This window comes from Hirundo rustica, chromosome 22, assembly GCF_015227805.2.
Source record: "Hirundo rustica isolate bHirRus1 chromosome 22, bHirRus1.pri.v3, whole genome shotgun sequence".
NCBI lineage: Eukaryota > Metazoa > Chordata > Aves > Passeriformes > Hirundinidae > Hirundo > Hirundo rustica.
Window position 1 is genome coordinate 3,885,303 of NC_053471.1, and position 19,368 is coordinate 3,904,670.

The 19,368-nt window shown below is 64.8% G+C and overlaps 2 protein-coding genes across 7 annotated transcripts; one reads left to right on the forward strand and one right to left on the reverse strand.

Moving 5' to 3' along the window:
- Positions 1-48: 48 nt before the first annotated feature.
- Positions 49-11,632, reverse strand: ESPN (espin). 2 transcript variants are annotated; one of them, XM_040084630.1, is made up of 15 exons: positions 11,339-11,632; positions 10,330-10,523; positions 7,902-8,088; positions 7,617-7,799; positions 7,403-7,534; positions 7,138-7,312; positions 6,743-7,047; positions 5,033-5,194; positions 4,781-4,955; positions 4,467-4,493; positions 3,089-3,234; positions 2,719-3,000; positions 610-689; positions 517-528; positions 49-422 (listed from the first exon to the last, which is right to left on the reverse strand). In XM_040084630.1, exons 1-15 carry the CDS (start codon positions 11,630-11,632, stop codon positions 275-277), a joined length of 2,502 nt encoding a protein of 833 aa, XP_039940564.1. In that variant the 3' UTR covers positions 49-274. The 2 variants fall into 2 exon arrangements, with proteins under 2 accessions (XP_039940564.1, XP_039940565.1); XM_040084631.1 differs by lacking the exon at positions 4,467-4,493.
- Positions 11,633-12,953: 1,321 nt separating this feature from the next.
- On the forward strand, positions 12,954-18,808 carry ACOT7 (acyl-CoA thioesterase 7). 5 transcript variants are annotated; one of them, XM_040084688.2, is made up of 10 exons: positions 12,954-13,041; positions 13,683-13,800; positions 14,227-14,383; positions 14,891-14,982; positions 15,117-15,231; positions 15,672-15,686; positions 16,289-16,375; positions 17,093-17,209; positions 17,405-17,589; positions 18,204-18,808. In XM_040084688.2, the coding sequence occupies exons 1-10, from the start codon at positions 12,989-12,991 to the stop codon at positions 18,306-18,308; spliced, it is 1,044 nt and encodes a 347-aa protein (XP_039940622.1). In that variant the 5' UTR covers positions 12,954-12,988; the 3' UTR covers positions 18,309-18,808. The 5 variants fall into 5 exon arrangements, with proteins under 5 accessions (XP_039940622.1, XP_039940623.1, XP_039940624.1 ...); XM_040084690.2 differs by lacking the exon at positions 12,954-13,041 and adding an exon at positions 13,202-13,592; XM_040084689.2 differs by lacking the exon at positions 15,672-15,686.
- The last annotated feature ends 560 nt before the right edge of the window (positions 18,809-19,368 follow it).

A 19,368-nucleotide genomic window follows, 5' to 3' on the forward strand; every position in this document is an offset into this window, starting at 1 on the left:
GGGCGTGCGGCGAGCCCGGCCGCAGCGGCCGAGCCGGGCAGTGCACAAGGAGCCGCGTGTCCCGCTCCGCGGCAGCCCGCTTTGCGACGGGCAGCACAAGGCGGGATGTGGGGGTGAGGGGGGCTACGGGTGCCTGGGGCGGTGGAGAGGGCTTCTCTGGGCTGGGCTGTGTGGCCATCCACGGCAGGAGGAGGGTGCCGAAGTATGTCGCGGTCCATGGGAGGACCTGCCAGCCTCCTCCTGCTGAGAAGAGCCAGGATGCGGTGTGGCGTGGCTAATGCTTGGCTATGTCCCCCTTCTTGAGGATGATCTGTCGCTGCCAGGGCGCCAGCTTTGTCTCATCGTACCCGAGAGTCCTTAGCTTTTCCGACTGCTCCTTCTCCTTCTCCTCCTCCTCCCGCTTCAGTTTCTCCTGCTCTTTCCTGCTTAGCAGCAGAGGGCACAGGGCGCCGCGGTCACCAGGGCCGCGGGAGCCGCCGTGCCCGCCCACCCAGGGAAGGGGCTTGCTGCACTCACCGTTTCTGCTCCCTGCGGAGGCAAAGGGAAGAGTGGGATTAGCAGAGCCGCGGGAGTGACCGGCTGGTGCGGCATCCCCCGACCCTGGCTCACCTCTCTTCCTCCAGCTTCTTGCGCAGGATGTCCCTCCTCCAGGCCGGCATGCTGGCCAGGCGCGCCTCCTCTTCTTTCTCCTGCAACAGACAGCCGTGTTACCGGCACTGCCGGGAGCCCGCCCTCAGTGCCGGCACCACGGGGCCGCAGCACCATCCTGGTGCGCGGTGTCACATCCTTCTGGCAGCCGTATCCCCGGCACGGTACTGGTTGGGTTCACCGGCGCACGGCTCGCCGGCGCGCCCCTCGCTGCCCGCCTTCCGCCGGCGCCGGGAGGAGGAAGGAGCGCGTGGCGTGGCCAGCCCTTGCAGCACACCACAGCTTTATTGCATGACACGCGGGGGCCCACGCTGCCCCGGCACCGCAAACGCCACACCAGAGGGGAGCGCAGCCCCGCCGCTGCGCCTCCCGCACGACACACAGCCACGGCAAGCGGCACACACTGCAACCTCGGCCCGGGGCCGCTCAGAACAACACCCGTCCTTCTGCCAAGCTGAGCTGCACCACCAGCCACGAGTGGCAGGCGAGCACACCCGGGCACCAGCCCACGGCTGTCCCCTGAGCTTGCTACTGCTCCGCGCCACACAACTGGCACAGCGTGCAGCATCCCGCCGGACTCAGGTGTCGAACATCTCTGCCTCCTTCTCCTTCCAGAAGGAGAAGCTGCGGTCAATGAAGCGGCAGACGTCCTCCTCGTTGAACTCTCCCAGCTCCGGCACTGGCACCGCTGCTCCCTGCCCTTCCAGGGCCATGGCGGAGGGCTCCGGCAGGCTCTCTACCACTGCCACAGGGTCATCCCCAAAGAACTCCTGCACGAGGTCCTCAAAGCTGTCAAGCCAGTGGCGGTGGCCAGCTTCAACCTGCTCCAGTACGGTGCGGTGGAAACGGCGGACGTGGTGCCAGCTGTGGCTGCCCAGGCGGTCAAACATCTCGTAGCAGAGGAGGTGGCGGAAGCGCCGCTCCTCGGGGCTCAGGGGCATCTCCAGCAGCTGGAAATAGCCCAGCATGAAGAGGTCGAGCGGGAGGCTGTCGTGGGGCATTGGCGAGCCACCGACGTGAGGCAGGAAGTGTTGGGGCCAGTACAGCACCGTGGTGCGGCTCAGCCGCCGGATCTGACGCCCTGGGACCCGGCGGGCGACACTCCTCCAGCGGGCCAGCAGCCGCCCCGCTGCCGGTCGCCGCCTCCCCGGCCGCCGTGGCCGCTCCTCCCCAGGCACTGCCGCGAGCGCCCGCTTCTTCCAGTGCTCCAGGAAGAGGAAGACGGCGCGCTCCTTGCACCCCTTGGTGCGTTCGTGTGGGCTGCTTGTCTCTGGCAGCGCCGGCCTGCTCCGCCTCAGTGCCCCTTCCCCGTATTCCTCCTCCAGGATGGGCCGGCGGGTGCTACCAGGGGGCTGCACCCGCTTGCGCTTAGTGACCCTGGGGGGAGATGCAGGGGGCCCCCCTGGCCCCTCGTAGTTGGCCTTGAGGCTGCGGACAGACACACCGCAGCCCAGGATCTCACGCCGGGCGTCGTGCTGGGCACCGGGGCTGCCCTCTGCTCCCCCCGTCCCAGGGCCCTCCCGGCCTCTCAGGGTGGCTGGTGATGCGGCCGCACTCCTCGGCAGCGTGGGGGACCGGCTGCTGCGGGCAGGCGCATCCTCGTGGGCGAAGCGCCGGGGAGCCGGGGGGGTGGAGGGCGGCACGAGTGGCGGCAGCTCCTCCTCCAGCCCCCCTGGAGTCGGTTTCCCCGGCTGCGCCTCGTGCATCACCCGCAGGCTCCCCAGCTGCCTCTCCAGGTGCTGCATGTCCTCCTCCCGCATCGGCTGCCCGGAGGGTCCCAGTACGCCCCCGCGGGCAGGCGGCCCGAGCCGGCACAGGGGCGGCGAGCGGCTCCCAGGCTGCGGCGGGAAAGAGGGCAAAGGGGCTCTTGAGGCCATGCTGCACGCACCTCGTGCCGCTGCCGCCGTGTGTGGCACCCCTGGGGTGTGACGCCCCTGGCATGCAGGCAGGGTGGTCCCCAGCCCAATTGGGAGCCAGAGGAAATGCCACGCATGCCATCTTTCCGGGTCCTGAGCTGCTTGGGCCATGCCCGTGCCGCGCTCGCCGCTGCAGCGCGTGGGACCCCCCTACCTTGCGCCGCTGCTCCTCTTCCTCCTGCATGCGGAGCTGCAGCTTGCGAACCATCACCTGCCGCTTCCACTCGGGGATGGGCCGACCCTGCTCGTCCTGGCTCGGCACCAGCGCCTCCGCCTCCGCCGCTGCCCCAGCACCTGCTGCCGGCACCGGTGAGCTTCCGTTCAGCACCGGCTCTGGAGAGCCGCCTGCCAGGCAGCGTGGTGGCCCAGCAGCCTCGGGGGTGGCCGGCGGGGTGGGCGTCCTGGTGGGTGACGGGGAGGACACTGGCGACTCTGCCTGCGGAAGGAGGGAGGGAGGGCGGTGGGCACTTGCCGTGCTTTGCTGCGCCGCGCCACCGGCTCCCCTGGCCCCCATCACCACCTACGTTGGCCCCTGCCTGGCCGCTGCCGGAGAAGACGGTGGTGAAGCCTTTGCTCTGTGGCGTTGGCTTGAGGCTCTTCCCAGCTTTGATCTCGGCCAGCAGCTCCGAGTTGTCGCCGGTGGGGGTCATCATGTTGAAGGACTTGGTGCCTGAAGGGAGGCAGGAGGGGCAGTAAGCACCCTGCCGGCACCATCTCCCTGCCCCTGTGAATCCCCCATCAGCTTGCAGGGTAGGGGGGTGGAGGGGTGGCTGGCTGACTGCCCCCCTCCCCACCATCCAGGAGCCCGTGGAACACCCCTGAAAGCAGCATCCTGACACGCAGCTCAGGAACAGAACATCACCAAATTCCTGGGTCCTTCAGACCCTGGTAGAGCAACCTCCCAGCACTCAACAGCCTGGCACCCCAGCTCCACAGATCCATAAGACCAGCACTCCAACAGCAGCTTACAGGGTCCGTGGCACCCTGCTGCAGCAGCACCCCACCACCCCAACACTCGGCTGCAAGGGTCTCAGCCTAGCCCAAGCCCCAAATGCCGCTCCATGCCCCCGAGGCACTATGTTGCAACAGAAGTGTGCCTCTGGAGGGATGACTCCGCGGCCGGTAGCAGCCCTGCAACCGTAGCACGGCCCCTACACTCCCCTGGCAGCTCCCGGCAGCGATGCACCGATGGCCTGAGTCAGACTCACTGCCAGCCGGGTGCCCAAAGGGCTGCGTGGCACCGGCACCCCGGGGATGCTCTTCCCACTGCTCAAGCCACCCTCCTCGCAAACACCCACCGTCCGTGCCAGCCATGCGTGAGTCCCTAACGGCCCATGGTACCGTGCCAAGGCAAAGCCCCCTCCCCGCGGCAGGCGCCCGCAGCTCGCTCCGCTCGGCTGAGCCACGCCGGAGCCAGAGGGCTGCGGGTGCTGAGGGCCCAGCGAGACGCGCACGCTGCCATCCAGCGCCGGCTGAGACCCTCCGGTCCCGGGAGCCGGCGCTAATAAAGCGGGCGCCGAGCAGCGGCCAAGCCCGCCGGCTGCAGTCAGCGGCGGGGGAGCGGCCGCTGCGCTCACGTGGCGGGGTCACGCCGGCCGGCTGAGAGCGAACAAAGGCTCTCTGTGTGCGGGGCCGCGGGGCCCGGCCGCCTGCCCAGCCCTGCCAGCCCTGCCAGCCCTGCCTGGCGGCTTCGGCAGCCCCGCACCGGCGCTCGGCCGCCCGCGTGGCACCGCCGGCCGGCGACGCGCAGCCAGGGCCCGGCGGCCGGAGCGCCGCGGGCAGGTGACGGCCCGAGCGGCCGTCGATGCCCCGTGGCTGCAGCCCGGCCTGCCCTCCGGCCGTGCCCCGCGCAGGGGCTGGCACCCCCTTGAGCAGGGAGGAGCGTGGGGCCGCGGTACTTACTCTTCATCTGCCTGAGCGCCTTTCCTCCTAGGGAGAGAAGCAGAGAGGCAGCGCGGGGCGCGCGGCAGAGGAAGGATTTGGCCACCGCGAGACAAGAGAGAAGAGAAGCGGCCAGCAGTGAGAGCAGGCAGGGGCGAGCGGGCGTGGGGGCCCCCGCGCCGACACCGGAGGAGAGAAGGACAGAGAGGCTGTCAGGAGCCGCGCGGCCGAAGTGCCGCGGGAGGAGACGAGCCAAGGAGGTCAATGCCACAGTGTAGATAATGGGACAGTGCCCGGGATCACTCCCCGTGCCCACCCGGCACCCTGCCACTTACTTCCCGTAGAGGAGGAGGAGCGGCGGGGGCCGGCAGGAGCCTCGGCGAGTGGGGGCGGCGGTGGGGGCGTCGGGCAGGCGGTGTCGGGCAGTGGTGGGGGCGGGGGTGGAGGGGGCAGCTCGGCACCAGGCTTGCTCTCCCCATTGCTCATGGTGTCCGCCGAGATGGGTGATGCCTGGAAGAGAGCACGGGCAGGCGTTGCTCGGTGCCGGTGCCGCTGAGCTGTGCAAAGGCTCGCGGCACGGGGCTCACCTCCTCGGTGTGCGCCATTCTCTGGGGGCCTGGCTGCTCGGCCACAACGTGCCCCAGGTGCTTGTAGTAGTCACCGGTGCTCGGCTGCTTGCCGAAATTCCTTGACCGCCTGCTGGAGTCGGCCCGGCGCAGGCCCTCGGGACTGCTATCACGCGATGCCAGCTGCAATGGGGAGCCCACCTCAGCACCGCTGTGCCCAGCTATGACCGCAGGCTGCAGGGCTGTGGTGGAGTAGGACTGTGCCAGCGGTTTGCCCCGGGACAGATGCAGAGCCGGGACGGACAACAGGTGCGTGCCCTGGAGTCTGTTCAGCAAACGGCTCTACCACGGTCTGCGTGCCATGGCGGCAGTGTGTGGCGTCAGTGCCTGGCACTGTGACCCCATAGCCTGTGCCCAGGATCCTGTCCAAGCCTCCCCCGGGATAACCCCCTGGGAACAGGAGTGCCGAGCCCCAGCCCCGCGGATTACCGGAAGCTTATCCCGCGCGGGGCTGGGGCCCAGTTCCAAACCTCCCTCTGAACAGGGCTCTCAAGCAGCGCAGCCTCAGCTCACCCCGGCGCATTCCACAGCGGCTTTGCGAGCTGTGCTGCCGAGTGCTGCACTGCAGGGGGCTGTGCCTGCTCCCTTGGGTTTGGGGTGCCACTGCGGCATAGCCCTGCCTCCTCTTGCTGGGGGCCCCGCTATTTGCATTTTCCAGTATGCCACCTCCACCCATGGCATTTTCACAGTGAGCCCGGGTGCTCGCTGCCACCGCCAGCCCCAGCTAAGTCAACAAACTTCAGCTCCGTGTTTCCTACTCTGGCTGCCATGGGAGTTGTGCCAAGGCTGGCTCCCACTCCGGCAGTCCCAGCCCTGGTCTGGCGAAAGGATCTGTGTTGCTGAGCCCCATTTCATGGGCCCCCCACACCACTGTGGCACCGCTCTGCCACACGCCCACACCTCCCCAAGTCAGCCCGTTACTCCGGTAAGCACTAAAGAGCCAAGGCCGTGCCCAACAAGCACTGTGGGGTCTGGAGCCCACCACGTGCCTGGCACACACTGCTCTGCCAAGACCCCCACCCCTTGTGCCCCGTCCCCCAGAGTGCTGGGCTCTGCCAGTGTCCTGACCATGGCCAGAATCCTGTCCCCGGTGAGGTGGCCGGAGCCATGGTAGGGGGTCAGGGCGGCCCCAAACCTACTGCATCCCTATGCCTCCCCAGCCCGCCATGGAGGGCTGCACCCCTCTTACCTGTGCACGCCTGGCTGAGCCCTCTCAGCTCCTGGCAGCGCTGGCTGTGCCACCCGACACCTGTGGCGCGGGTGACACCGGAGCCGGCCGCTCGGGTTACTGCCTGCGCAGCTGCCCACGCCCAGCTCGGCATGGTGCCGGTGGCATTGCCGGGCCTCACGGGCGCGGCTGCCATGGCAGGATGCTCCTGGGTGCCCCAGCCACTGAAGCAGTGAGTGGGCCCACCCAGTGCCATGGAGCCAAGAGAGCATCACTGGCCCCAGCTTGCTGCATCCTTGCTGCTGGTTGAGCCCCAGCCTCCTCCATGCGTGCCAGCACTGCAGGCACATGGCCTCCAGCTGTGGCCAGGGACTATCCCCTCCCAGTGCAGGCAACAACTCCTCAAAGGGGATGGATGCCCGGCGGAATGTCCCTCCCGGGTGATACGTCCCTTGAGCTGTGTATGGGGCGTGGTGCAGGGGACACGGTGCATGGGGCCGTACCTCTCGGCGCAGCGCCTGGCTCTCCACATGCCGCAGGTTGTTCTTGGCCCGCACGTAGATGTCGGCGGTGTGGGGGGCAGCGGGAGGCGCAGGTGCAGGGTAGCCGGGGGGTGGCGGGGGTGGCCGGGTGGCGGGGGGCGGGGGTGGTGGTGGGGGGAAGGCAGGGGGTGGTGGCGGCGGGGGACCCTCGCCTGCTGGGCCCCGGCCCCGTGGCCGCATCTCAGGGTCCAGCATGTCCATGTACGCCTGCATGTCCGCCAGCGCCGGCTCAGGCACCCCTGCGCAGGGCAGGGGGTCAGGGGGGGCTGGACCCGCGCCCCCCGCCCCGTGCCCCCTGGCCCCGCACTCACGGGCGGCGGGGGCCCCTGGGGGGCCGCCCCTCTTCTCCCCGGTGCTGGACTGGCTGGAGTGGCAGGAGTCGTAGTTGGAGAGGGTGCTGGCAGGGGAGCCCACCTCGAAGCGCGCCTGGGGCACCGACGCCGTGGTGTTGGGCGATGACATGCCCGAGTCGGGCTGTCGGCATTCCCCATCCGCCGAGGGGTCTCGTGACAGCACACGGTGCTCCACGCTCTGCTGGCACAGCCGTGGGGGTCAGGCAGCAGGACAGGGTGGGGAGGCCCTGTGCGCTCCCCGCACCCTTGTCCCCAGGCACCGCCGTACCATGTTCTCCACTGTGCGCAGGTACTGGGCGCAGTGGCTGTGGCCGTTGTAGTCGGCGAGGTCTGCTGCTGTGTAGCCATCCTGGTCACGGATGCTGAGGTCGGCACCGTTCACCACCAGGATCTGGCAGCACTGGGGAGAGTGGGGGTGCATGGTAGGGCTGGAGGGAAGGCCCCTCCCTCACCCTGACACCCTTTTGGACACCAGCACCCACCTCCAGCTCGCCATTCTCGGCGGCATCGTGCAGCGGTGTGCCGCCCCAGCCGTCGGCAGTGATCTCCCCACCGTGCAGCAGCAGCCAGCTCAGCACCTTGGCGTGGCCACGGCTGGCGGCGAAGTGCATGGCCGTGGCCCCCTCGGCGTCCCGCTCCGACAGGCTCACCGTCGTGAAGCTCATCTGTGTGGGCAGGCGGGCTGAGCGCTGGGGCTGAGCACCCCTGTGCCGTGCCACCGCACTGTGCCACCACGCCGTGCCCCGCCGTGCCCGGACAGCGCTTACCAGCCATACGATGACAGTGTTGTGGCCCATCTGGGCGGCGGCGTGCAGCGGGGTCATGCCGTCGTAAGCGCGCGCGTGGGGGTCGGCCCCACAATCCTGCACCAGGTACTGGATGATCTCCAGGTGGCCCTCCTGGCAGGCGAGGTACAGCGGGGTGGCCCCCGTCTTGGTCTGGGCACTCAGCGTACTGCAAGCGGGGCACAGCGCCCGTCACCTGTGGCCACTGCTACTGCCAGGGCTGGGACAAGGGGGGCAGGCAGGATGCAGGGACACGGGGGCTTGTGGGACGCAAGGAACATGGGGAGGCGCAGGGGGCACAGCTGTGGGCAGGCAGGGCAGTGCTGGGGCTGGGAGCTGTCCACCCCATGCCTTCCCATAGGTCCCCGTGCTGCGGTGGTGGCTGCAGCTGCAGCGGGAGGTCACTAAGTTAATCAGCCTGCTTAGGCTAAGCTCCTTCCTCCGGCTGTTTTTGGACACTGCAATTTAGTCGTATTTTAAAGTAAGCTGCTTACACAGCACTGGCCATGGAGCTGGCGGGGAAAGGCCAACCTGCACCCTAGCACTGCCCGGCAGAACTGCCAGGTGCTGGTGTCCCCTCACTGCTCCAAAAGGCTTTGGCATCCTTGTGTTTCTCATCCTGAACTGTATATCCTAAATTGTGCATCCCAAACCCTGAATCCCACATCTTTTACCCCACAACCCCCACAGACCCATATTTTGCATCCCGCATCCTGTCTCCCAACCCCACAGGAAGCTGTTCTATTAAGTGCTCCATAAAAAAAAAAAAACCACCACCAACAACCTGTTGAATATTTAAAAAAGGAAGAGCAATAAATACTCTGCTCTGTTATCGCAACGATCCCAGGGCCTTAATAATTGATCCCTGTAACTGTGAGACGGGCTGTGGCCAGCGCTCCCTTCCCTGTGTGCCGTGCCACTGAGTGCCTGCCTGTGCTCCAGCAGTGCCAGGCTGGCACAGTCCTGTGTGCTGCCCGGGCAGGGGCTGGGGATGTGACTCGGGGCAGTTGCACGCTGGGGTGCAGGGGACAGCGGGAGCACAGGCACAGGGTCAGTCCCTGATTCTCATTTCTCAGTAATTGGGAAGGGGTTAAGCCACTCGGGCAGCACCAGTAAACTGCTTTGCCAGATGGCTGAGACCCCACGCTGGGCCGCCGGCTGCCGGGGCCCCCACGGGCCGGCACGAAGGTGGGCTGGGAGCGCCAGCATCCCGCAGCGGCACCGGGGATTGGATTTCGCAGCTGTAACGGAGCCTCCGGGCAGGCGCGGGGCTGGGAGCAGGGCCAGCCCTAAATAATTCAGGGGGAAGGCGGTGACAGCAGCGGAGCAACCCCTGCAAGCAGCGTGAAAGGCAGTGCGAGCGCCGTGCCACACTTGGGCCGATACAGTGAGCGTCGAGCAGGAGCAATGACTGGTTTGGGGCTGGGCTCGGGCTGTAGGGGTTAATCCCAGAAGTGCCCAGGGCTAAACTGGCACACCTGGGGCAAGGAGATAAAGAACTGGGGCTGGGACAGCTCTGGGCAGTAATCACCATGGGATCCAGGGATTTCTGTGACTCTGCCTGGAGGAAACGATGTAGGGCTCTGGTGTTGTGGCACCCAGAGACAGAGGGCTGCCGAGTGCCACTCATCCCGCTGCCTCAGGACTCCCTGGATGTGGGAGAACTGCGCAACCCCTCTCATCCACAACCCTGGAGCCTTCCAGGGACAATGTGGAGCAACAGCGCATCCCCCCGGCCCCGCTTTGGCCGGGTCTGTGGGTTATTTCTAGTGGCCTCTGCCCACCACAGGAAATCCGATTAGCGGCCACCTAATCGCCTGCTGCAGCCTCGTGGCGAGGCCCGGCATCGCGGGCCCCGTGGGCTGCTGTGCCACGTAACCCGGGGACCAGCCCGGCCCCAGGCACCGCTCAGGAGGAAAAGCTCAGGGGATGCTGCCGCGACGGAGCCGTCTGAGAGAGGCTGCCATGTCCAGCGATGCCCACGGACCCGGGCAAGCGGAAAGGTCGTCTCCGGCGCGGGGAGCAGCCTCTCCTCGGCGGTCAGCCTAATCCATTTACATAACAGCGGGCGGACAAAGGCGGCTGTGTTATCGCCCCGCGCCAGGAGCCGACTCAGCGGCCAGAGACAATATTTCTGCCAGCGCTCGCCCCTCTCCTCCTCGCCCTTTCTTTCTGGGCCATAAAGAAGGTGCAGCTGGCTGCCCAGCCTGATAACGTGGCCGTGTTGCTCTTGGAGCTGGGTGATCAGAGTGGCTGCAGCATTCGTCCCCAGCGCTGGCACCTTGCCCAGCGGCTGGAGGGAGGGTTGGGGCCACAGCAGGCACCCTGTTCTCCCAGTAGCCCTTCTCCTGCTGATGGGTGCCAAGCTTCCGGCAGACCCTGTCTAGCTGCCAGCAGTGGCGGCCGTTACCTGGGGCAGTGTCCCAAGAGGAGTCGCAGGGAAGGGAAATCCCCTTTCACCGCGGCGTAGTGGACGGGCAGTGCTCCCGTGTTGGTGGCTGCCGTGGGGTCGCTGCCTCCAAAGCGGAGGAGCCAGTCGATCACCTCATGGTGACCGAAGCGGGCTGCCAGGTGGAGGATGGTGGCACCAGAGTTGTCTGTGTCCTACAGGAGGAAGTGGGACGGCTGTCAGTACCAGGAACCAAGCCCTTCCGGCTGGGGGGCTGGGGACCGCAGGCAGCCGTGGGGCATCCCCCATCCCGGAGTTGCTTCCGGGCGGGTGGGGTGGCCAGGGTGGAGTTCCTGTCAGTACGGAGCGGGGCTGGAGCAGGAGCACAGGGCATTGGAGGGACCGTGGGACCAGCGTGTCTGCCCTCCGTCAAGGCCCGGCGTCTGCACACAGCGAGCGCAGCACAATGCCCTCCTTGTTCTACCGGCCGCGGAGCCCCTAACTACGGGAACTTGCCGCCGAACCCCGCTGTGCCGCCGGCCCGTCCGCCCTCTACGCTCGGTGGGGCGCGGATAGGGCTGGCCACTGGCCAGGAGGTCGCCGATGCGTGCTGACCCCTTCCTTCCCGACTAATCTCCGCTCCCAGCCCCGCCGCTGCCTCCTCTTCCTTCGGCCGTCACATGTCTTTAACTCTCGGCCGGCCCCGGGACAAGCCGCTTACCGCTCCGCTCCCGCCGTTGTGTAACCCCGGGAGGGGAATGCAGCCCCTGGGAATATGTGCTGCCCTCGAGGCTGAACCCCTCCGGCATGCCGGGCCTCTCCGGGTCCGTCGGATGCCGCCCGATACGCACGGCGGGAGCCCTGCCCGCGCCGGCTAGGATGGATCCCGGCTCGCCGTCGGCAGAGTTGGGGGCACCACGCGTGACCGTATCCCCGCGGCCACAGCCACCCACACGGGACCGCGGAACGCCTCCCCGGGAGCCCGCGCCACCGAGGGACCCTCCGCCGCCCCCCGCGCCCCCGCTCGCACCTGCACGCCGCAGCCCCCCTGCGTGAGCAGCCACTGGAGACAGGCGAGGTTGCCGGTGGCGGCGGCGTCGTGGGCCGGCGTGGCCCCATTCCGCGCCCGCGCGTCCCCGCGGAGCGCGGCCTCGGCCGCCAGGTACCGGAGGCAGGCGAGGCGGCCGGCGCGGGCAGCGTGGTGCGCGGGGGACGCGCCCAGGGCGTCCCGTAGCCCCGGCCGCAGTAGCCCGGCCGCCCGCAGCCCCCGCAGCGCCTCCACGTCGCCCTGTCGCGCCGCCTGCAGCGCCCGTTCCAGCGCCATCCCGGCGGCGGCCCCGGCCCCAGCGGCCCCGGCGGCCCCGGCCCCGGCGGCCCCGGCCGCCGCTTGGCACTGCGCGGCGCTCCCGCCTCGCCGCCCCCCGGCCCCGCCGGCTCCTCCTCTCCCTCCCCCGGGGCCGCCCCTCCGCCCGCCCCGCCCGACGGCGCGGCGATTGCCCGCTGCTCGGGACCCCCGCACCGCTCCCCACTGCCTCAGCTGGGGCAGCCGCGCTTTGCCGAAAGGCGGCCGGGACCAGGACCGCTGCAAGTCCGGGTGGACCCCAAAGCGGAGCGTACGCGGCTGCCGGCGCCGCTGTCCACGGCCTTGAGCACCGGCACCACGGGTATCCCATCCCGCCTCCCACCCGGGCGAGAGGCGCGGCAAAGATGGGCTTCTCCGGCAACCCCGACGTGCGCTGCCGGTCCTAGCAGCGCAGGCAGAACGCGGGTCGCTGGGGTGCCGGCAGCCGGGCACGGTCCGCTTCGGAGTCCACCCGGACTTGCACCGGTCCCGGTCTCGGCCGCCACCCGGCAAAGTGGTTTTATGAACCTCTGGTGGGGCAGGGCGGGAGGGCCGGACAGCGGGCGGCGTGGGAGGACAGGGGGTGACCCTTCTCCCTCCTGTCAGCACCGCGGACAGCGGAGGTGCCTCTCGATCAGCACCGAGGACAAGGCAAGGGCCGCCTTGCCCGCCTCCTTCCGTGCCTGCCCCGCGCCCTCCCTGCCCGGCCCTCCCGCCCGGCCCTGCCCGGCCGCCGGTTCATAAGGCCGGTAGCGGTACGGAGAGCGGGAGCACCGGGCGCCCCGCTCCTGCCTCCGCCGAGCTGTGCAAGGTGAGAGCTCCGGCATTCCTGGCACCCCGGGCTGCCCGGTGTGTGCGCAGACCCTCCGGTCCCTCACGGAACGCACCCCCACCAACGTGAGCCGAGAGCTCCCTGCACCCCGCCTCCCCCGGGCGGTATCCTGGACCCTTTCCGGACCCTGCGTGCGCTCTACTGCGAGCTGTCACTGCCTGCTCGGCACTGTCGCCACCACCCCACCCAAAATCCCTGGGCGCCCACGGGAGCTGTGTTACAACCGGAGAGAACCGACGGCGCCGGGAAGGCGGGCGGGGGGGTGCGGTGCTGCCCGTGCCGACCCGAAGACCCTGGCTCCCCGCGAGTCCCCGCGCTGACAGGGCACTCCGGGGCACGCCGGGGGGACCCCGGTCCCGGTGGGGTCACAGGACCCCGCGGGCAGCGCCGGTGCCGCCCTTGGTCCCGGCGCTCCGCCCCGCGCGGGGGCGTGTCCGGGGCGCGGCGGGGCGTGGCCAAGGGCGGCGGTGCCGCAGCGCCGCTGCGGGAGGGGCGCCGGTGCCGCCATGTCGGAGCCGGGGGCCGCGGGCCCGAGCCCGGCCGCCATCCAGGTGTCCAGGTACGGCCCCGCCGCGGCCGGGGACCCGCGCAGAGCTGGGCAGGGAGGCGGGCGTGCTGTGGGCCGCTGGGCGGGTGCCGGTCTGCTACCGAGATGCTGCCCGCCGTGCTGCCGGCATCGGCGGCGCCGCCCGCTTTAGTCACGCTGACAGTGACACTGGCAGCGCGCAAAGTGCAGCAGCGCCGCGCCCATGCTCTGTGCTGCAGGGGCTGGGAGCGGGCAGGGCTGCCGCTGTTCTCCCGCGTGTTCTTCCCGCGGCTCCCGAGCGCGGCCGCCCTGAAACAGCAGCTCCTGTCCGGCCCAGCGCGCAGCCGCTGCCTCAGAGGCCTCCGGGCCGTTACTCGCCGTTGGCAGAAAGGAGAAAGCACCGGCACATGCCCGGCTCAGTGTGTGCCGCCCCGGGGCCCGGCGGGGTGCGGCCCCGCTGAGACGCCGGCTGCCCCACCAGAGGCGCCCTGCTTCCTTCCGCTCCCAGCGGTAGTTTGGAGCGCTTTCCATTCGCCGCTCACAGGAAGCCGCATGCGAGCAGCGATGGCCCGGCAGCTCAGCCGGTGGGCGATATGCTGCCTCCGGGCAGCCGCACCAGGGCTGGGCTGGGGTCGCGGCAGGGATTGTGAACTCTCATGTGCCTCCTCCGCCAGGATTATGCGCCCAGACGATGCCAACATCGCAGGGAATGTCCACGGGGGAACCATCCTGAAGATGATCGAGGAGGCAGGAGCTATCATCAGCACCCGTCACTGCAATTCCCAGGCCGGGGTGAGTAGGTGCCGGAGTGCCTGCCAGCCTCTGGCGTGGTCACCCTGTACTCGCTGCCGCGTCTCAAGGGCAGCAGAAGTCCGTCACTGGGAGCGTTTGCTCCTGCATTCAAACCACTGGTGTCTCTGGCTGAAGCTGGGGCAGGGTCCCAGTAGCTAGAAGCATTCTGCTGAAATTGTGTTCACCAGCAGAAACATTATGGCTCATTTTTGATGTTAATGTTTTAACTCCTGAGAAAGGCGAGTTGGGCCAACTCAGTGCTGGTTACAGATGGGGAAGGAAGTACAGCCTGTGACTGATAGGGTGGCGGTTGCAGTATCCAAACTGCACGTGGCGTGGCTGATTTGGCTGGTCTCAGGGAACCGCCAGCTCTGTTCCTGCATGGCACGGCTGTGATCACTACCTTGGCTGTCTCACCGTCCCCAGGAGCCCTCCGTGGCTGCACTGGCACGGGTGGAGCGGACAGACTTCCTCTCGCCGATGTGCATTGGCGAGGTGGCCAACGTCAGTGCTGAGATCACCTACACCTCCCGGCACTCCGTGGAGGTTCAGGTCAACGTCATGTCTGAAAACATTTTAACAGGTGGGTGGCTTCTGGTGACTGTGTTCCAGAACTCCAGGAATAACGATGTCAAGCCCAGAGCTTCTAGTGGTGACTCTATCCTTTGCTCTGTCACTGGCAGCATTCGGCAGAGAGGAGATTTAGCGTGTTTATTGACAGAGCTGGGGGTGCAGAGAGGGCGGGTGCTGGGGAGGGAGGCCAAGCAGCCTCCCTGGGATTTATGGCTCCATTGTAGAGAAAACCAGCAAAATCTGCTTGTAGCTCTTCCTGCCTGATTGCTGCCTGTGGCTGCCTTTGGCCTGAAAAAGTCCCTTTTCCTGCTGTTGCTGTGACAACCAGTTCCGCTTGCTGTGACACCTTCCCAAACACACATTGTCACATCCGCTACGAGCTAAAGCCTGGCAGGAGCCAGCAGGGCAAGGGGCCACCAATGCCAGTGGCATTGGCGGTGTGTGCCCAGCCCCAGACCGCTGGCAGGTCAGCACTGCTGGCCTTGGCACCATCACCTGCTGCCCCCTTCTCCTCCAGGAGCAAAGAAGGTGACGAACAAGGCGACACTGTGGTATGTGCCGCTGTCCCTGAAGAATGTGAATAAGGTCCTTGAGGTTCCCCCCATGCAGGTAGGACAGCTCACTTGGGTCCCCCAAAACTGGAACTTGTCCTCCCTGCGGAATGGCACTAACCTGGCCCTGTTGGCACTCCCAGCTGTGCCAGTGGCTTTGCCAGTCTCCTTCTTACTAGCATTTTATTCCAGTATGCGAGAAAGGAGCAGGAGGATGAGGGGAAGAAGCGTTACGAGGAGCAAAAACTGGATCGGCTGGAAACTAAGCAGAGGAATGGTGACGTGATCTTACCTGTCATCAACCCAGGTAACACAGGCAGGGTGCAGCCAGTGCAACTTGCCCAACAGTACTGGGAGACCAAACTGGTCCCCAGGGCAATTCCGGCCATCCCCAGGGCCCTGTAGCTGCAAGTATGCATTATAAAACACCACACCAGGGATGGGGATGGGATTTTGGACCCACAGCATGGGAGTGGATGGGGAGCTGAGTGGATACCTGTGATACCCTGCAGGGGTTGGGGGAATGAGATCCCTTATCCAAAACCCCGTTCCTGTATCACTCCTTGCATCGCTTGTGTGCAGCTAGAGCTGATTTTCCTCAGCAAGTTCTGGGCAAGGGTGGCCTCTAGGCCTGGCTGTGGCCTTCAGGCAGAGGTGGAGAGGTGGCACATGGGGCATGTTGGGGAAGGTGATGGGGGATTAAATTTGCTCAGATGCGTTTTTCTCCTCTGTCCTCCCTGCTTTCAGACAGGCAGACAAAAGGTAAGGCTCAGGGGGCACTGCTGCATGAGAGGTCATCCTGGGTGGGACCTGGCCGCTTTTCCTTCCTCTGAGCTTCTTTAACATCTCTCATTAGAAAGAAAACACAGCCACTTCTGAGAGAGGATTTCCTCTGCTGGGAGTTTTGGGGTGTGAATTCTGTCACCTGGAGGTTGTGGTGGGAGAGGGGTCACCAGCATGTGCCACGGTTGAGGGCATGGGGGTGAAGGTCTTCCCACCAAGGGGAAAACAGGGGCTCTATGCAGCAGGATCTGGGAGGTTCAGCTGAGGGGGGAAGCAGACAGCTGTGTGACCCAGTTCACTCCTCTTTGCTTTCATATTATTTGAAAGCTTGAAAGAAAGAAATGAGCTGAGCTAGAATAAAGTGAATGGGTGGGGATTAGAGGGAGGCAGCAGCCCGTCAGGTGGTCAACATTCTCTGCTCTTGGAACTTCTCCAGCCTAGTTTAACCACTGGTTTTAACATGGTTCAGCTTTGCACAAGCCAGCCCCATGTTTTCTTCTTTGGACAACTTAAGACAGGGATGTTTGGTGGTGTATGGGTGCCAGCTGAGCAGTTCTCACCTTGCTTTGCTCTCTAACCAGAGCCACACACGGTTGGCTACAGCCAGTCCAGCCTGATCCACCTGGTGGGCCCGTCGGACTGCACGCTGCTGGGCTTTGTGCATGGAGGTGAGTGAGCACTGCCCTGCATAGCAGCTGGCTTGCAGGTCCAGGTGGCTTTTCCCTGGAGCAAAGTGTGGTTGGAGAGTGACTCAGTGTTTTTGGTGGGCTCTGCCTCTGGAGGCACGCAGGCCCCTTTGCACTGACTGTCAGCGCCAGAGTTGCTTTAGCTGGGACAAAAGCTTTGTCTTTTTCTGTGCTCCAAAAACTCATGTACTTGAACTATAAATCCTACAGTTTTGTCATCGCCTCTGAGATTGCAAATCCTGGAGTACAAACACACAGCGTGTGACTGCAATTAGCTGAAGTAATTTCCTCTTGGCTGGCAGCACCCATCATCTGCAGGGGTGGCACGTGTGGTGTAAGCCCTGGGAGAGGTGTGTTTGCTGAGTGCTGGGACAACACGTGCCTAATCCTTAAAAAAACAAAAACAACATGGCTCAGAGCTGTTTCAAGGTTTGTGGGACTGATCTTGCCTTGCAAGTGTGAGGTTTGCTCAGAGGAATTCGGGAGAGACAGAGCTGACCTTAATCACAGGTCTGCGAGGATGTTGCCCTGGTATTGACAGGAGTTCTTGTGCTGGTACGGGATTACTGCTTGGGACTTAGTCTCCAGTCCAGTTCCCCAGTGTAGATTTGGCCATGCTAAGGCCTTAGTGACCTTTGTGTGGTTTTCCTAAAATCCCACTGACTTCCCTGAGACAAGACCCTCTGCTTCCCCTCACAGGTGTCACCATGAAGCTCATGGATGAGGTTGCTGGGATTGTGGCTGCCCGCCACTGCAAGACCAACATCGTCACTGCCTCGGTGGATGCCATCAACTTTCATGAGAAGATCAAAAAAGGTACCAAGGGTGGTGGCAGGCACTGTGATCTCCTGTGTTGCCACACCCTGGCTCCCTTGGGTGTGCTCTCAGGACATGTTAGTAGAGAAAATTAGTCCCTGTTTAATTTGATCCCGTGCTCCAGTTAAGACACAGCTTAAGCATACAATGTGCAGGACCACTTGCTCCCGTCACCAGCCCCTCTCTGTTTCACAGGCTGTGTCATCACTGTCTCAGGACGTATGACATTCACAAGCAATAAGTCCATGGAAATAGAAGTCTTTGTGGATGCTGACCCGTTTGTGGATGAGCCTCGGGAGCGGTACCGTGCCGTCAGCGCCTTCTTCACCTATGTGTCCCTGAGCAAGGAGGGGAAGCCCCTGCCTGTCCCGCAGCTGCTGGTAAGAGCTTTTCTCTCTGGACTGGGACCACTGGGGCCATCACCTCTCCTGCTTCTCCTGGGGCAGAGCCCAGGTGGCCTTTTTGTCCAAGAAATCCTCCCTTGAGTTACTCAGTAGAAAAATAATGAGCATGAATGAGACTTTCCAGGGCAGGCTTCAGGGTTGTTTGTTTGTTTATGTTGGTTTTGGTGGTTTTTTAAAATTGTTTTGGTTTTTATTTTTTATTTATTTTGAAAATTGCCAGACTGGAGGTTTTTTCCTTTCCCATTGTTGAGGACAGGCTGCATGCGGGCCCTGCACCAGGGGACCCTGAGTGGCAACAGAGGCCCCCACATCCCTGATTGCTGCTCCCCGTGGTTGTCCCCATTCCAGCCTCCTGTTTACATTAGCTTCCCTAATCCTGGCAGGGCTTTGCTGATGTGGTGCTCCTGATGAGATATTGGTTAATATTTGATGTTACAGAGGCCTCCTGCTTAATGCAGGAGCACACTGGCTGTCACGTTGTGTGTTTGACAGAGGCAGCTTTTCCCTCACACCTCTGTGAGGGGAGACATGTTTCCCTCCCGCACACACTCGCAGCACACTGACGCTTTGCACTCTTTCTGTGGCCTCAGACGGAGACAGAGGACGAGAAACGTCGCTTCGAGGAAGGGAAGGGCAGGTACCTGCAGACCAAAGCTAAGCGGCAGGCGCAGATGCAGCAGTCTGCCCAGCAGTGACCTGTCTGGCACGCTTGCCACCAGCGCCCGCCAAACATCCAGGTTGTTTCCCGTTCGTTTTGTGTCTGGTCCACGCCAGCCCCATGCCTCCGCCCGCCCCAGCCTGCTGCCGGCGCCTCTGCTTTGCTGCTGAAGGGCTCAGCACCGTAGACCTCGTGCTTCAGGCGGCTGAAGCTCCCTGAAAGCCCCCAGGAGTCTTCCCAGGTACTCGCCATCTGCCTCCAGAGCCATTGTTGCTGTTTGATCCCGTTGGCGACGCTCCCGCCGTGTCAGAGCCAGGACGGAGGCGTGTGGTGGCTTGAGGGGCGCGTGAGGCCGCGAGTCTTTGTGCTGCTGTGTTCGACTCGCTGGTTTGTCCTACCATGCACACCAAAGCTTTCATTACGCGCCGCGCCGGGGCCGCACTGAATGTCTGTGACATCTCTAGGTAGTTCTCTGTGCACATCTAAGTTATTTAAGGAATCCTGTGGCATAAATAAAGTCTGTTTCATTGACTGGAATGAAAGGCTGACGCTTTTATTTTAAACAATTGTGCTTTTCCTCCCTCCCCCAGATCCACCTGCGCTCCCCAAGTGGCGCCAGGCGCTCCCGACTTTGTTTTTAAGTCTGGCCGTTTTAACAGGACCCCACAGGAGTTCCTGCTGGGATGGGTTCCCGGTTTGGGATATTAGACAATAAACCACCTGACAAGAGGTTGTAGTGAGGTGTGGGCTGGTCTCTTCTGCTGTGCCCGCAGTGCGAGGGCAAGGTGGGTATTGGCTTTAGATTGACAGAGTGCAAATTCAGAACAGATACCAGAAAATATTTTCCCTGTTGGGGTGCTCAGGTAGCAGGAACGTGGTGGAGTCACCACGCCTGGAGGTGTTCCACAGCGTCAGCACCTGGTGCTAGGGGATGTGGTTATGTGGTTTGGGGGTTACAGTGGCGGTGCCGGGCGGGCAGTGGGACACGGTGATGACAAAGGTCTCCAACCCCGACGGCCCCGCGACCGAACCCAAACCGGCCCCGGCAGCCGCGGCAACCACGCAACTCTCGCGAGAGCGACACCGCTCCGCTGACG

Bases quoted from the DNA above. Each gene is read 5' to 3' on its own strand.
- ESPN (XM_040084630.1), bottom strand. From the start codon at position 11,632: ATGGCGCTGGAACGGGCGCTGCAGGCGGCGCGACAGGGCGACGTGGAG. The intron at 8,089-10,329 runs GTAACGGCCGCC...CCCCGCTTGCAG, and splicing joins CTCTTGGGACACTGCCCCAG to TACGCTGAGTGCCCAGACCA. The intron at 5,195-6,742 runs GTACGGCCCCAT...TCCCCATTGCAG, and splicing joins GCCAGGCGCTGCGCCGAGAG to CTGGCATCGCGTGATAGCAG.
- ACOT7 (XM_040084686.2), top strand. From the start codon at position 13,561: ATGCGAGCAGCGATGGCCCGGCAGCTCAGCCGGTGGGCGATATGCTGC. The intron at 17,210-17,404 runs GTACCAAGGGTG...TCTGTTTCACAG, and splicing joins TCATGAGAAGATCAAAAAAG to GCTGTGTCATCACTGTCTCA. The intron at 17,590-18,203 runs GTAAGAGCTTTT...CTGTGGCCTCAG, and splicing joins TGCCTGTCCCGCAGCTGCTG to ACGGAGACAGAGGACGAGAA.